The following is a 14767-nucleotide window of genomic DNA, read 5'->3' on the forward strand; positions in this document are numbered from 1 at the left end:
GGGCACCGAGCTTGCGGTAGCGAAACAGGTGCCTGCCGCTGCGGCCGCGGGCTATGCGCCCCCGCCCTTGACCCTGCAACACAAGGCTTGGCGCGGGTCTGCGGAGCCGGGTCTGCGCCGGCCCGCCCCCGCTCCCCTCCCCGCAGCCGGCGCGCCGTTCCGGGGCGTGTCCTCGGCCGCCCGGCTCCTATATAGCGGCCGGCGCTCCCCGGACCGCCCAGATGCGAGCGCGGCAGCTATTCCACGCTGAGGGCCAGCCCTTGCCAGCCCCGCTCCTACAGCGTCGCTCAGCTCGCTGCCGCCCAGTCCCCGCGCCCCGCGGCCGGACGAGCATCCGGCCCCCGCGGCGGGCGCCATGCTGCGGGCACGCCCCGCGCTCTGGGCTGCGGCTCTGACCGCGCTGGCGTTGCTCCGTGGACCGCCGGCGGCACGAGCTGGGGCGGGCACGGTGGGCGCCGGCCCGGTGGTGCGCTGCGAGCCGTGCGACGCGCGTGCCGTTGCCCAGTGCGCGCCGCCGCCCCCGTCGCCCCCGTGCGCCGAGCTGGTGCGCGAGCCGGGCTGCGGTTGCTGTCTCACTTGCGCGCTGCGCGAGGGTCAGCCTTGCGGCGTCTACACCGAGCGCTGTGGCTCCGGCCTCCGCTGCCAGCCGCCGCCTGGCGATCCGCGCCCGCTACACGCGTTGTTGGACGGCCGCGGGCTCTGCGCCAACGCCAGCGCCGTCGGCCGCCTGAGCCCCTACCTGCTGCCCGCGCCACCCGCGCCAGGTGAGCTGCCCGCGCCAGATGCGCTGCCGAAGCGCACCCCTGGGCCAAGGTCAGAGGTGGTGCTCCTTCGTAGCTCTTCCCGCCCCAAGGGTTGTACATGGGAAAGCTGAAGCCTCAAGACGCGAGGGCGCTTGCCGGAGATACCCTCCCCGACCGGCCTTCTTCTCTCTTCGTTCTTTGAGTTGCGCGTTCTTGTAAATTGTAAAACTCTTCCCGCGAAAACGGATTATAGATTCCCTGGGGAGGGAGGGAGCAGATTTGGAGGTTAGTGGTCAATGGAGAGGCCCTGGACGGAGGAGATTCTCCGGCCATTCATGCAGGAGCCGCGCGGAAATGTGGGCGTGTACTGTTTGGCACAATTCGGACTTGGGTTTCCCACGAACTAAGAACGAATGTGTCCGCGCAGACGATTCTTGCGGACCTAGAGGCGCAGGGGACGGGACCGGGTGCATTTGGACCGGGAATGTGGGCAGGCACGTTCTAGGAAATGGTACCTGGCTTTAAAAGTACTGAGATATGCACAGACCACAGTTTGCAAAGCAGTGTCCCGTCCAGGGGTGTCCCAAAACCAGGGAGGTGGGAACCGGGTATATCTTCTGCAGTCGGACAACCTGACGTTCAGAAAAAAGTGACTCTGAAGGTGGCAGGTGTTCCTCTAACTTTGAAGCATGCTTAGCCAGCCTCAGTCCTGTGAGTGAAGAAGTTTCCACATCGCTGAAGGCTAGGAGAAAAAGCCCCCACCTCCAACCTCCAGCTGGACAAAGCACAGTAGGCTAGCCTCCGCCCGCCCCAACATCCGTGGCTGGAAGGATGGAAGTCCCCTTCTAATTTCCCTCCGTGCAGGTTTCCTCTCCCAGGTGAGGCTATTTTCTTTCCAAAACCAGTGAAAAAGGTAAAATTACAACTGCCTAAAACATATACCGGCTATAGTAGACTGTTAGAATTCCTGGATGTGTTTGACAGGGCAGTTGGGTCATTTGCTGTGTGAGTACTTCACTGTTACTGTGCATTTTTGGAAATTCAAAAAGTGATCTTAGAAGTTGTTACAGATATTATCGTTTGGGGCCAGACTTTAATAGGCATTATGATTACTGTCATAGGATCTCCACAGTATAGGTTGATGTAGTTTATTATAAAATTACAAAAAGATCTAAGTGACTTCTCAAATTCACTTGAGCGGGGAGAAGTAAATTTAAGTCACAGTCAAAAGTTTAAGACAATTATCTGTGGCTTAAATGGAAGGGGTTTCTTTTTGTGCTTGTCAGCAGGCCTTAGAAAGAAACCAAAAGAAATTACTCAAGAGTTCTTGAAAAAGAAATGCAAATATATTCATTTACATATTCTTAGCATTCCCCTTTGGCCCAGTACTCCCTGAAAAGAGAAAACTAAGATGAAAGGAAATTGGAACCAAATTTAAAACTTACTGTATCGGATCTGAGCTGGATGAATTTGTGCTTTCCCAGACACTAGACCCTTTGGGAAATTTGCCACTTCTCTTCAAGGAACCGTTTCTTTTCCTGGGTGAGGAAATCAAAACCAGAGGGAATGGGGACTTCTCCAAACACCTCGGTGAGCATACCTGTCCAAAGAGCCTCCTGAAGAGAGCAGAGCTTCTGCAACAGAGCAGAGTATCTTTCAACCCTACTCAACCCTCCAAAAGCATTCTCCAAGCTAGAGCAAAGAATTTGCTCCTCAGAGCCCAGAGCCAGAAGCTTTGGCGGGCTTCCAGGAGGGTGAGCAGGCTGCCATCTCGATGGGTGTGTTCTCAGGAGGGTAGAGAACAGGTCAGCTGCAGCAGTACACTTGGCACCTCAGGTGTAGTAGACACAGGATCAGATAGTGAACTGAGCCCCACCTGGGAGGATAGCCTCAGGGCACTGCTTGTCAGAGTGAAACCATCCTATGACAGTGCCGTGGCTACATAGAACCAGACAAAAGGAAGGGGCTCTCTACTGGCCCTTCTCCCTTAATATCCCAGGTTCATCCAGGAAAAGAAATGGGCAGAGCATCCTGGCTCCACGTCAGCTGTACATTTAGTCCGAGTCCTTGACATTCCAGTGATATTGTGGACATTCCAATGCCCATAGCAAGTGTGTCTGCATTAGCTTGGTTATGGTCAGAGATCTGCAGGAAGGCTTCCTTTTCAAAGTGAAGCTCTTGGCACAGAGGATTGGAAGCCTTGAGAGATGGACATGTCCTTGTCCCCTCTGCTCCTGTGCAAAGGGGGTAGAAAGGACTCATCCCGGACAGTGCCCCAGGATGCACAGGGTCTGTGTAGCTTTCCTGAGTGTTCCAGACCCTACCTGGACAGTGAGTAAGAGTTGCAGCCGTGAACACCATATAGAACACTACCAGACAGGCCTCCTGAGTCCAGGTGCCTGAGGTAAAGCTGCTTTGCAGAGAATTCAGTTTCTCCATCTGAGCCCTTTACCTGGTACCACTTAGGACAGGCTGGAATCAGAATCCCTGGGGCTTGCTGACTCCCAGGTGCCACCATCACCCCAGTGCTTCTGATGCAGCAAGTCCAGGTGGGGCGAAGATACGCTTGTCCACAAGTCCCACACCCAGGAGGCCCGCTCTGAAGTAGCCCTGCCGGATTTCTGAATGGGCCTGAGCCTTCACTGACTCAGCTCTGCCCCGTCCTGGTGGAGGGTGAGAGATACGGGAAAGCTGAGAGCATGAAAAGCATTTTCTTGAGCAGCACATATGTTGTAGAAGCACATCACATTTAATTTTTAAAAGATGACTTCTTGAGGCCAAGGGAGTACCACTCACCACTAATATTATGGAATAATACTTTACTGTGGTGTTTTTTCTAAACTTATTTGTAATTGTTGAATCACGTTTCCGTGTGGATCAGACTTGATCGAAATAGTAAGATTTTGAAAAGACGGTCATCAAATATCAATGACCGTCAAGTCTGTGCCTCCTTGTGTCCTTCAAGGAAATGGCAGTGAGTCGGAAGAAGACCACAGCATGGGGAGCACGGAGAACCAGGCTCTCCCCACCACACGCCGGGTGCCCGACTCCAAATCCCACCTCGCCCACACCAAGATGGATGTCATCAAAAAAGGTCATGCCAAGGACAGCCAGCGCTACAAGGTTGACTACGAGTCTCAGAGCACAGACACCCAGAACTTCTCCTCCGAGTCCAAGCATGAGACAGAATACGTGAGAGCTTTTCCTCTTGTTGATGTGGGGGTGGGGCCACCTGGCCTGGGTATCCAGAGATCACAAGGTCACCATTGACTCAAGAGCCCAGCAGTTACTCCGGTGGTCCTGCTGATGCACCAAGCAGCTGTGAGCCCCTCCTACAGAAGGGATATTGACCCCCGCCCTGTGGCAGAGATCCCATGAGAATCAGTGTACTGCTCTTCAGACCTCTGCTGGGCAGAGCAGTGTTCTCACAAAGCTGGCCTCTTTTTGTTCACTTGGCCTCTGAGTGTCCTGGCCTGTGTGCCCCTGTCCCAGTTCTATGGCTTGCCCTGAGGAATCATGAGAGAGACAGGGGGCTGTGGCTGGCATCTGCATGGGAACGGTGACAACTAAATCAGACAAAAGATACTCGAGGAGCACATGGTCAGTTCCCTGGGTGTTATGGGGTTTTATCAGACACAGAGTTCCCAGGTAACCCGTGCCTCCTCCCCAGGGGCCCTGCCGCCGGGAAATGGAGGACACACTGAACGACCTCAAGTTCCTGAACACACTCAGCCCCAGGGCCATCCACATTCCCAACTGTGACAAGAAGGGCTTCTACAAGAAAAAGCAGGTGAGCACCATCCAAGCAACTTGCTCCTATCCCTCCTCCGCTGATCTGGACGAGGGAACAGGCTTCCACCTGAGTCCTCGGCTGCAGCCCCTGCTCCCGCCCCTGCCCCCCACCCACCACAGCCAAGACCTGAGGGGCTTCACATGAATGTCTTCTCACTGTCCGTGACTCCTTCCCAACCCACAAGCAGTGTAAGGCCTCCTGGGACTCCATTACTAGCCGTGGAGGGACCAGGACATGTTAGCATTGCACCATGGAGGGATATTTTTCATCAGCAATTGTAGAGAATTCCCAAGAAGCCTGATGTAATGTCCTATGGCAGGAAGCTGCTTCTGAGTTCCCATGTCAGACCCTTGTACGCCCATGCCTTCCTGATGGTGCCCAGCTGTACAGGATCAGACACATGGGAGATGTGTTCATTTGACAGCATAGGGAGTGCACCTGTGTAGATTTCAGATCATGTTCTAACAGCATCTCAACTGACTTTTTAGTGGGACAGCTCCTATCGCAGTACCTACAGAATTAATCACAGAACAGCCCAGCCATGTTCAAAGTGTTGGTGGTAGTGACCTCGATCAGAGGGCCGCCTCCTGTTCAGTGATCACTGAACAGGTCTTTTTGGCCTTTTTGTATATTTCTATTAATCACTTATTCAGCAGACTTACCCTGAGAAGGTGCCACATACACAGGGGCATTGCCATGCCTCCCCCATTCAGCAGAGACTTTGCAGGGCCAGCGGGGTCTAGTGTCCACTCCTGTGAGACCCTGAGGGACACAAAACCACCAGGTCCCCTTGCTTTGTGGGGCACTCACATCCACCCATCACGGCCCCAGACACATGCTGTGCGCACAAGGCCTTGATCAGTTGTGCTTTCTGAGGGTAGCAGGGACTGCGCTGGGAAGCCATCCTGGGTGCTGACCACCTGCCCCATTGATAGGACCCCCAAGGTGGGGCTTCCCCAGGGCTCATTTAATCTGCTCTGCTTGCAGTGCCGCCCTTCCAAGGGCAGGAAGCGGGGTTTCTGCTGGTGTGTGGATAAGTACGGGCAGCCCCTCCCGGCCTTCAGCGTGAAGGGGAAAGGGGACGTGCACTGCCTCAGCACGGAGAGCAAGTAGACTGTGGCCACGTAAGTGCTGGGGACTGGCAGGGATCCGCGGGGGCGCAGGGCCTGGCCCTGGTGGGAGGGGACGCCTGTAGATCCCAGGGGCTGGTGACCCAGCAGCCGCGCTGGCCTGGAGGACAGTCCTACACACAAGACGGAGCTCTCAATCTGCCCAGACAAGAGCAGGAAAGAGCGCCTGTGGCCAGGTTGTCTAAGAGACACCTCGCATGCATGCTCCCACTAGACTCTTCTGTCCATGGGATTTTCCAGGCAAGAGTACTAGAATCGGTTGCCATTTCCTTCTCCAGGGAACCTTCCTAACCCAGGGATTGAACCCACATCTCTTGCATTTCCTGCACTGCAGCTGGATTCTTTGCCGCTGCACACCTGGGAGGAGACACTTTGCTTCATTTTAAAGAACTTACAACACTTACACATTCTTACACATGCAGTGTAAGATTTCCAAAGTTAAGCTTTTCCCCCATGAGCCTCATGGTTCATGTAATTACACATGTAATTTGTTTTCATCCAGAAGCACTTGTTGAAAGAATGAGTTTCTAAAAGATGGTAGCAGTTTTTTTTTTCTGATAAAATACATTACAGCTATCCTGAGTCAATGACTAGTATCATTTTAATATAGAGTTTACTTAAATCTAATATGAATGGAGATGGGAATGGCAACCCACTCCAGTATTCTTGCCTGAGAAATCCCATGGACAGAAGAGCCTGGTGGGCTATATACTCCATGGGATCGCAAGAGTTGGACATGATTTACTGACCAAACCACCAGCACCACCAAACATAAAATTGGCCTTGTCCTAATTATACTTTGTTTGGTGACACTCTTAAGAGCCACAGAAAAATCAGATCAATAAGATGAAAGTGTATCTGATTGTAGTATAAAATACCGCTTTTAATGAAAGATCTTATCAAAGATTAGTTAGTATCGCTTAAAGCCCATGAGTCATACTTAACACTGCACTATCATAGAACAAAACTCCTCAAGCAACAGGTACCAGCCCCAGGTTTTAGCAAGGATGGGAACAATGAACATGGTTTTGGTTTCACTTTTTGTTGAACTTTTGTTTTCAGGCTGTATGAAAGGTATTTCCTTTGCAAACTAGTGACTGGTTTTAACTTGTGATTTCCTTGATTTTTGAGCAAGTTCATTAATAAATGAATGATTTTCTTTAAAAAAAATCTAATATGAAAATGAAATTTTAAACCATCGTGTGAAAGAATAAAATCATATTTCATTTTGTTTTCTTTTCATAACTGAGAGCCACTGGGAGAAAAAAAGATAAATATATTTCATGGTCTCAAGATAAATTTAAGTAAACAGAAGAAAATGTCATTTTTAGTGATCAGTTCTGTTTCCTTGCAAGTTAAAAAAAAATAATTGTAATTTTAGGGCAACTATGTTAGTGGACATCGTGGGCATCTCATGGAGTTCTCTGCTTCATTAAAAAGTGCAGAGTGAGCCCCTGCTCTGCCAAATGTGTGGGTGTCATGCCTGATTATCCCAGGGTGGGCATTGAGCCCTTTTGATTTGGGGGAGATTTATTTCAACACATTCCTTTTTCTTTCTGTTTTAGTTAATGTGGAGCTCAAATATGCCTTATTTTGCACAAAAGACTGCCAAGGACATGATCAGCAGCTGGCTACAGCCTCGACTTCTATTTCTTTTTGTGGTGAATTGATTTTTTTTTAAAACCAAAGTTTAGAAAGAGATGTTTGAAATGCCTAGTTTTCTTCCACATGGTGAACCTGGCATCTTTCCACTTTCTAGTAGTCAGTGAAACGCTGTTTGATTTTTCTCGTTGCTTCCTATAAAAATACTTGTAAGCTCAAGCACGGTGGTGCAGCCGTAGCTCACACTGCCCTGGGACCCTCCCCACCTGTTCACCACAGCCAACCCTCCACTTCATGCCTTAGCAACGGGTGTTGCTCATGTAGACTCGCTTAGTTTCCACTTGTAAGACGAGAGACAAGGCCTCATCAAGAAGAGGAACGCCCTGTCCTTTAATGCCTACGCATCCCGACACACCCACCTGGGGCTACCCGGGCCATGGTCCCTGGACCAAGAAGATATTTTGTATCTCCAAGGGGCCTGAACTGCTTGGAAACAAGTGGAGAGAATCAAGTGGAATCTTGTTTGAAGAAAAAAAAAAATGACAAGAATTTTCTAGGGAACTCTGGAAACCGACAAAGGTGGGGATTTCTGACCCTTCTTTGTCAGGCAGCTTTCTGAAGACGCGGGCTTTGCTGAAGCCCCATGGGGCAGGGGGGCAGGGCGACAGCCAGAGGCATCACAAGTCATAGCCTGACTCTCCAGATGACTGCGGAAAACAGTGTTTTCCTACTCAGCCATTCAAGAGCAAGTTTATTCTTGAGGATAAGCTCCTTGAAGGCAAAAATGGTTTCTTTTCATCTCTCCCCTTTTGTCCTCCTTGGCACAGTATAAAAAATAATCCTCCTATATAACCTGGAAGACGAGTGGCTTGTTGGGGAGCCGGTCAGGGACACTGGGAGCGCAGAGAATCGCCCTTGCTTGGTGCACTTGGACTTCCTCCTTTTCTTTCTAAGTCACAAGTACACACAGAGTACCCTCTTCCTGACTGTTCACAGTATATACGTCATCGTCCAAATATGATAGCACCTATACTAGATAATCCTAGATGAGTTGTAAGCGTTGCTAGAGAATATAAACACAGCCACGACCGAAGGAGGGGGCTTGTGCACGAGGCTCAGCCACTTTCCCAGGGGGCGCCCTCCCAAGTCTGCAGAAGAGCGGGGAGGAGTCCCTGGCCACCCCCCTGCAGCCTCTGGTTGGATCCACGCTGCACACAGCCCTCCTGGAGAACACAAAGGGATCTCAAAGATGTTCCGCCTACCTATTAGCTTTCCTTTATTTTTTTAATTAAGTTTTTGAGGAAAAAAAAGTATTTTTGAAAAGTTTGTCTTGCAATGTATTTATAAATAGTGAATAAAATTTTTACCATAAAGAAATCCCCCTTCCTCCAGTTTTTGTGTTACTAACAAACAGGAGGGCAATGGTGTTCCGGCTGTAGTTGGAACTTTCCAACTTTCCCTGCTTGCGTCTCTGTCAAGAGAACCCAAGGAGGCACCCCAGGGTTTTGCTGGTACCCATGGGGGCACTGGGTCATGTCTGCAGTGAGCCTCTGATTCTAAGAGGCCAGCTTATTGACCTGAGTGACCACCTGACCTTTGTGGCCTTTAGATTGTATCCCCTGTTGTCCTGTCTGTCACCACTCCAGGCAGCCTTCATGGCTGAGCAGGAGAAGGCATGGAACACTCTGGAGCATTCGCCGCACATATTTTCCTGTGATCCGCTCAGCCAACCCCTCTCTGGTCTGGAGAAGGGAGTGGATGAGGCCAGAAAGGGATAGAAACCCCAGGAGACACTGGGTGGGGTTCCAGGGTCTCCATCCCCTCTCCGCAGCCTTGGAACAGTTGCCCCTTGTCACAGAGCCTCTTCAGGCAAAGTTCTGAGCCTGTGACTTCTGGGCATCAAAGGATGAAATGCACATCAAGGAATCTCCTGTTTAGAACCGTAACTGACCTGTTAGTAGAACATCTAAGGTGGGCCCTGCATCACAGAGCTGTGTGTGATAAGCAGAGAGCTCTGTGGGTGCTCTGGGCACCGGGGGTGTGGGAGGTGGTCCTGGGGACCTGGGCAGGAACCTGGCAGGCCCTTTGGAGCCACCATGAGCCGTGAGCTGCCTAGGATGCTGACTGTATAAGCCCTCTGGGCTTGTCTTCCTGGAAGCCCCCAAGTCATGTGCCCTTTCTTATCCTCATTCTCCACCCACTTCCACACCTGTGGTCACCTTTTCTTCCAAATGCTCTCCTGCCACGTCCAGTAAGCACATGAATTGCACCCACCTGGTTCTGCCCATACCTTCCCTTCCTCGGTCACCTAGGTAGACCTTCCACCCTCAGGCTTCAGCTTTCACCAGCCCTGAGTGCAGGTTCCCAGCCACCAACCCCAAGGGCACAAGGAAATGAGTGATGGGGCTCTCTACTCACTGAGGCCAAGGCCAAGCGGTTGCTATGACAACACCTTACCAGGATTCAACCAGAAAATGAACACACTAGGAAAATCTCAATCACTGATGCTGACATGGGTGTCATGAAACAGGGCTTCTCTGATGAGGCAACCTGTCCAGAGTCATTTTCTTATGTGGTCCAAACTTGAACCAACCATCCTTGTACAGAAACTCAGCAGAAAGGCCTAATTGGAATGTGCCCAGAGACCACTAAGACATTTTAAACTGAAATAACCTCTGTAGAAAGGAATATTATGCCACTACTAAAATGTTTTTGATGTTAACAAGACATAAAAATGCTCATGGTGAGGTAAAGGAAAAGCAGAATGCAATTATATTCTGTATACACACACACAACTGAATGGAAATACACCCAGATGGTAACCTGGTTATACTTTGAATGTAGATAATGTCCTTATTTTGTTTCTATTTCATTACAATTTCAACAACTTCCATAGTGAACAGGAATGAATTCCTTTTATTCACCGAAGTATCCTGCTGGGGTGTGGGGGAGGGGCGGCCCACTGCCCAGGAAGGCATCTGTTCCCAAAGTTGGGGGTGAGGTGTCTGCCCCCGTGGCCATCTCAGGCTCCCACCCCCACAAGCCCAGCCCAGCCACACCCCCAGCACTGAGAATGGCCTGGCCTCCTCTCCCAGCCCCACGTTCCACCAGTCATGTCCACGTTTTCTATCCTGGAACCGTCTGTATGCAGAGAACAAAACACAGGATCACTGCTCTTGTAGAGAAACATAGTAAATGAGACAAAGCAAGTGGGCCGTGCCGCTGGTGGGGAGTGAGTGCAGGGGAGCCCAGGGGGAGGAGTAAGGCCCAAGGCATCATTGCTGCTGGTTTCCCTTCCCTTTGTTACCAGCTTAGGTCCTTGGACTCCGTGACCAATAGAAACTGGTAAGAGGCCCGATGAGAAGTTCAGGCTGGGGCTCCTGCTGCAGCACCAGGGCGTGAGAGCAAGTAACAGGGGTCCTTGCTGCCTTCCTGAGACAGGTCAGAGAAGGGGGTGTGCCTGCCCCTTGAATGGGGTAAGGTTAGGGGCCGATAGGCGGGCTGGAGGGGTGGCTTAGGTGGTCCGGCCACCCCCTTGGTGTGCAGGGATCATGCGCAGTCCCCCACTTTTGCTCGCAGAACCTCAGAAATGGCAGTTGGATTTTGGCCTTTTTGTATTCTGTTCAGTCACTCAGTCATTTCTGACTCTTTGCGACCCCATGGACTGCAGCACGCCAGGCTTACCTGTCCTTCACCATCTCCCGGAGCTTGCTCAAACTCATGTCCGTTGAATTGATGATGACATCCAACCATCTCATCCTCTGTCATCCCCTTCTCCTCCTGCCTTCATGCTTTCCCAGCTTCAGGGTCTTTTCCAATGAGTCAGCTCTTCGCATCAGGTGGCCAAAGTATTGAAGCTTCACTTCAGCATCAGTCCTTCCAATTCAGGATTGATTTCCTTTAGTATTGACTGGTTTGATCTCCTTGCAGTCCAAGGAACCCTCCAGTCTTCTCCAGCACCACAGTTCAAAGGCATCAATTCTTCAATGCTCAGCCTTCTTTATGGTCCAACTCTCACACCCATACATGACTACTGGAAAAACCATATCTTTGACTAGACAAGCCTTTGTTTTCAAAGTGATGTCTCTGGTTTTTAGTACTCTCAGTTTGTCAGAGCTTTTCTTCAAAGAGCAAGTGTCTTTTAACGTCATGGCTGCAGTCATCATCCGCAGTGATCTGGAGCCCAGGAAAATAAAGTCTGTCCCTATTTCCATTTTTTCCCATCTATTTTCCATGGGGTGATGGAACCAGATGCCATGATCTTAGTTTTTTGAAATGTTGAAATTTAAGCCAGCTTTTTCACTCTCCTCTTTCACCTCCATCAAGAGGCTCTTTAGTTCCTCTTCGCTTTCTGCCGTTAGTGTGATATCATCTTCATATCTGAGGTTATTGATATTTCCCCTGGCAATCTCGGTTCCAGCTTGTGATTCATCTTTAATTTCTTTTAAAGCTATTTTGTAGTTTTCAGAATGCAAATTTTGTATTTCTTTTGTTAAATATACTACTAAGTATTTTATTCTTGTTGATACTATTGTGAGTGAAATTTTCTTAATTTCATTTTTTGATTGTTGCAAGCAATTAATTTTTACATATTGACTCTATCATTTATTAGTTCTAATAATCTTTTAGTGGATTCTTTAGACTTTTTTGTGTATAAGATCATGTCATCTTCAAACAGACACAGCTCTACTTCTTCCTATATCTAGATGCCTTATATTTCTTTCTCTTGCCTAACTTACCTGACTAGCACCTCCAGCACAATGTGAGCAAAGTCATGAGTGCAGACATACTTGTCTTGTTTCTGACTTTAGGGGAAAAGCATATAGACTTTCACCATTAACCATGATGTCAGCTGTGGTGTTTTCCAAGATGCCTTTTGTCCGCTTGAAGAAGTTTCCTTCTACTCCTAGTTGGTCGAGAGTTTTTATCATGGAAGGGTGTTAGATATTATCAAATACTTTTTCTGAGCCTATTGAGATGATCTGTGGGGGGGGGGGTTTATTTTATTTGTACTGTTTATTACATTAGTTGATTTTAGGATGTTAAAACAACCATGCCTTCCTGAGGTAAATCCCACTTGATTATGGTGAATGATTATTCTAACATGTTGCTGGACTTAGTTTGCTAGTATTTTGTTGAGAATTTTTGTGCCCATAGTCACAGGAGATTTGGGGCTGTAGTTTTCTCTTCTTGTGATGTCTTTGTCTGGAGTGGAATCAAGGTAGAACTTTTATGAATGCAGGCTCATAAAATGAATTGAGAAGTGTTCTCCCATCTTCTAACTTTTGGAAGAGTTTGTAAAGAATTTGTAGACTTTAAACATTCGGTAGAATTCTTCAAAGAAGCCATCTGGGTCTGGGCTTTTATTAACGGGCAGTTTTTTCTTTTCCTAATTCAATCACTTCACTTGTTACAGGTCTAATCAGATAGTCTAATTCTTCTTGTGTCAGCTTGGGTAGTTCACGTGTTTCTAAAATGTTTCCATTTCATCGCAGTAATCCAGTTTGTTAGTATACAGTCGCTCATAGTATTCCTTTATAACCCTTTTTGTTTTTTGTATGATCAGTGGTGAGACTGCCTCTTTCACTTCCGATTCTACTCACTGGAGTCTTTTTTCTCGGTCAGAAGAGCTGAAGATTTGTCAATCACGTAGATCTTCTCAAAGAACAAGTTTTGATTTCACTGATTTTTCTCAGTTGATTTTCTTTTCTCCACTTATTCATTTATTTCCCTCTAATCCTTATTATTTCCTTGCTTCTGCTAGATTTAGATTTGGTTTCACTTTCCTTTTCCATTGTCCTAAAGTTTTTTGAGACTTTTTTTCTTAATAGGGGCATGTCCAGCTGTAAATTTCCTTCTAAGCACTGCTCTAGCTGCCTCAGATTTGCGGGAGTTCCAAGCTCAGGAAGTAGGGACGTGTTATCCCAGTTTAGACCCATAGAGTCAAAAGCATGAAAACCAGGGAGAGGTTCCATTCGTACCTTCTTCCTCTGCTGGCTGTGAGGCTAAGAGCAGCAGCACTCCAGAACTGACACACCCACAGAAGCCATCCTGTGAATAATGCTTATGGCCTGGATCAGACATGGAAGAGTCTCCAAACACATCTGGGGCAGAGGTCCTTCTGTCCCGCCAAGGAGCTGTCCCCAGAGCCAGTGCCCCCAGACACCCGTGTGCACCCGCGGGACTTGCTGTTGTGACTACGTTCTCCACACATGGGAGCACACCTTCTACCAGTGAACAGAGAGAGCTGCCCCCTGACCCAAGGGAGCTGCTGAGAGGTTGCTGGAGAATCAGGTGGACACAACAACAAGAAAAGATAGGTAAGGGGCACTGAAATCGCGAAGGACCCTTAACTCAGACTCCCTCACGAATGCCCATCAACTCCTGATTCATTTGAGAGAAACTGGAGCTAGAAATATGAGACACGGTGGCAGGTTATGACCGATCCATGAGAGCATGTTCCAAAGCCTTGGGACTGGACAGGGCTGGGCCCCGCATCCAAGACCATATTGATACTTCTGTAGTTTAACTGATACTTTCAATTAACCACCTAAGCAAGGTAGATGAAAGCCCCCAACTTCGGTTGAGATGAGGACCTCTGTAGGCACTGCTGTGATGGTACCTTCAAGTTTAGAGCTGAGTCCTTTTAGTTTTGCCCAGAAGATACCTCCCACATGTCATGGGAAGGGAAGACCACCTTCCCCCAGCTCTGCTCCTGAGTCAGGCCCTCAAGCTGGGTCCTACAGGGGTTTCATGAGGGCTGAAGTGCTGAGAATGCTTCCATTGCCGTCGTGGGATAATGGTGACCACGATGCTGTACACTTTTACCAGGGTGGGATGAGGCTATCTATGGTTGACTCACATCAGACTGACTGGTACAGTTTAAATGATGAGTCTGAGAGCTGAGTTCACAGGGAGCCCTGGGGACCGAGCAGAGGAAGGGAGCAGACATGGGGTCAGACAGTGAAGGGGCAGACCCAAGATGGGGAGCCCAGATCAGGTAGGGACCTGGTGGGATCCACTAGAAGGGATGAGATGTCCATCCAGAGGAGACAAGGAAGGAGCAGTCAGCAGGGCAGGCAGGAATGAGGAAGGGGCAGTGTCAGGAAAAGCAAGCCGAGAATAGTTAGAGAAAGAAAGAAATCCACAGAACAGAGGACTCGCGCTGTGAGCTCAGGGCTTAGTCAGGGAGGCTGCAGAGGACAGGGTCGGGCAGAGTCAGAGAACAGACAGGCGAGGGGGAGGTTAAGGAAGTGATTCTATCTTGCACTGAAAATGGGAGAAACCCCGGCCTGTTTTCAAGAGGAAGGGGAAGAGCTAGTGGAGAGCTTAGGGCTTGCAAAGGGAGGGGTGCCCTGGGCAGTGGGGTAGGCAGACCTGCCAGCTGTGGGTACAAGGAGCCTGCAGGCTCTAATCACCAACGCTGCACAAGGAAGGGGCAGGATGGAGGACAGAAGGAACTCAGGAAGGAAGAAGACGTTAAGTTCAACCAATGTCCA

The 14767-nt window shown here is 49.4% G+C and overlaps 1 protein-coding gene across 2 annotated transcripts; it reads left to right on the plus strand.

Annotated features, from left to right (window-relative positions):
• The first annotated feature begins 219 nt into the window (after positions 1 to 219).
• On the plus strand, positions 220 to 8645 carry IGFBP3 (insulin like growth factor binding protein 3). 2 transcript variants are annotated; one of them, XM_027968353.2, is made up of 5 exons: positions 220 to 764; positions 3709 to 3935; positions 4414 to 4533; positions 5524 to 5660; positions 7232 to 8645. In XM_027968353.2, the coding sequence occupies exons 1-4, from the start codon at positions 356 to 358 to the stop codon at positions 5647 to 5649; spliced, it is 882 nt and encodes a 293-aa protein (XP_027824154.1). In that variant the 5' UTR covers positions 220 to 355; the 3' UTR covers positions 5650 to 5660; positions 7232 to 8645.
• Positions 8646 to 14767: the final 6122 nt, after the last annotated feature.

The sequence above is a fragment of the Ovis aries genome, chromosome 4 (assembly GCF_016772045.2).
Source record: "Ovis aries strain OAR_USU_Benz2616 breed Rambouillet chromosome 4, ARS-UI_Ramb_v3.0, whole genome shotgun sequence".
Taxonomy (NCBI): Eukaryota; Metazoa; Chordata; class Mammalia; order Artiodactyla; family Bovidae; genus Ovis; species Ovis aries.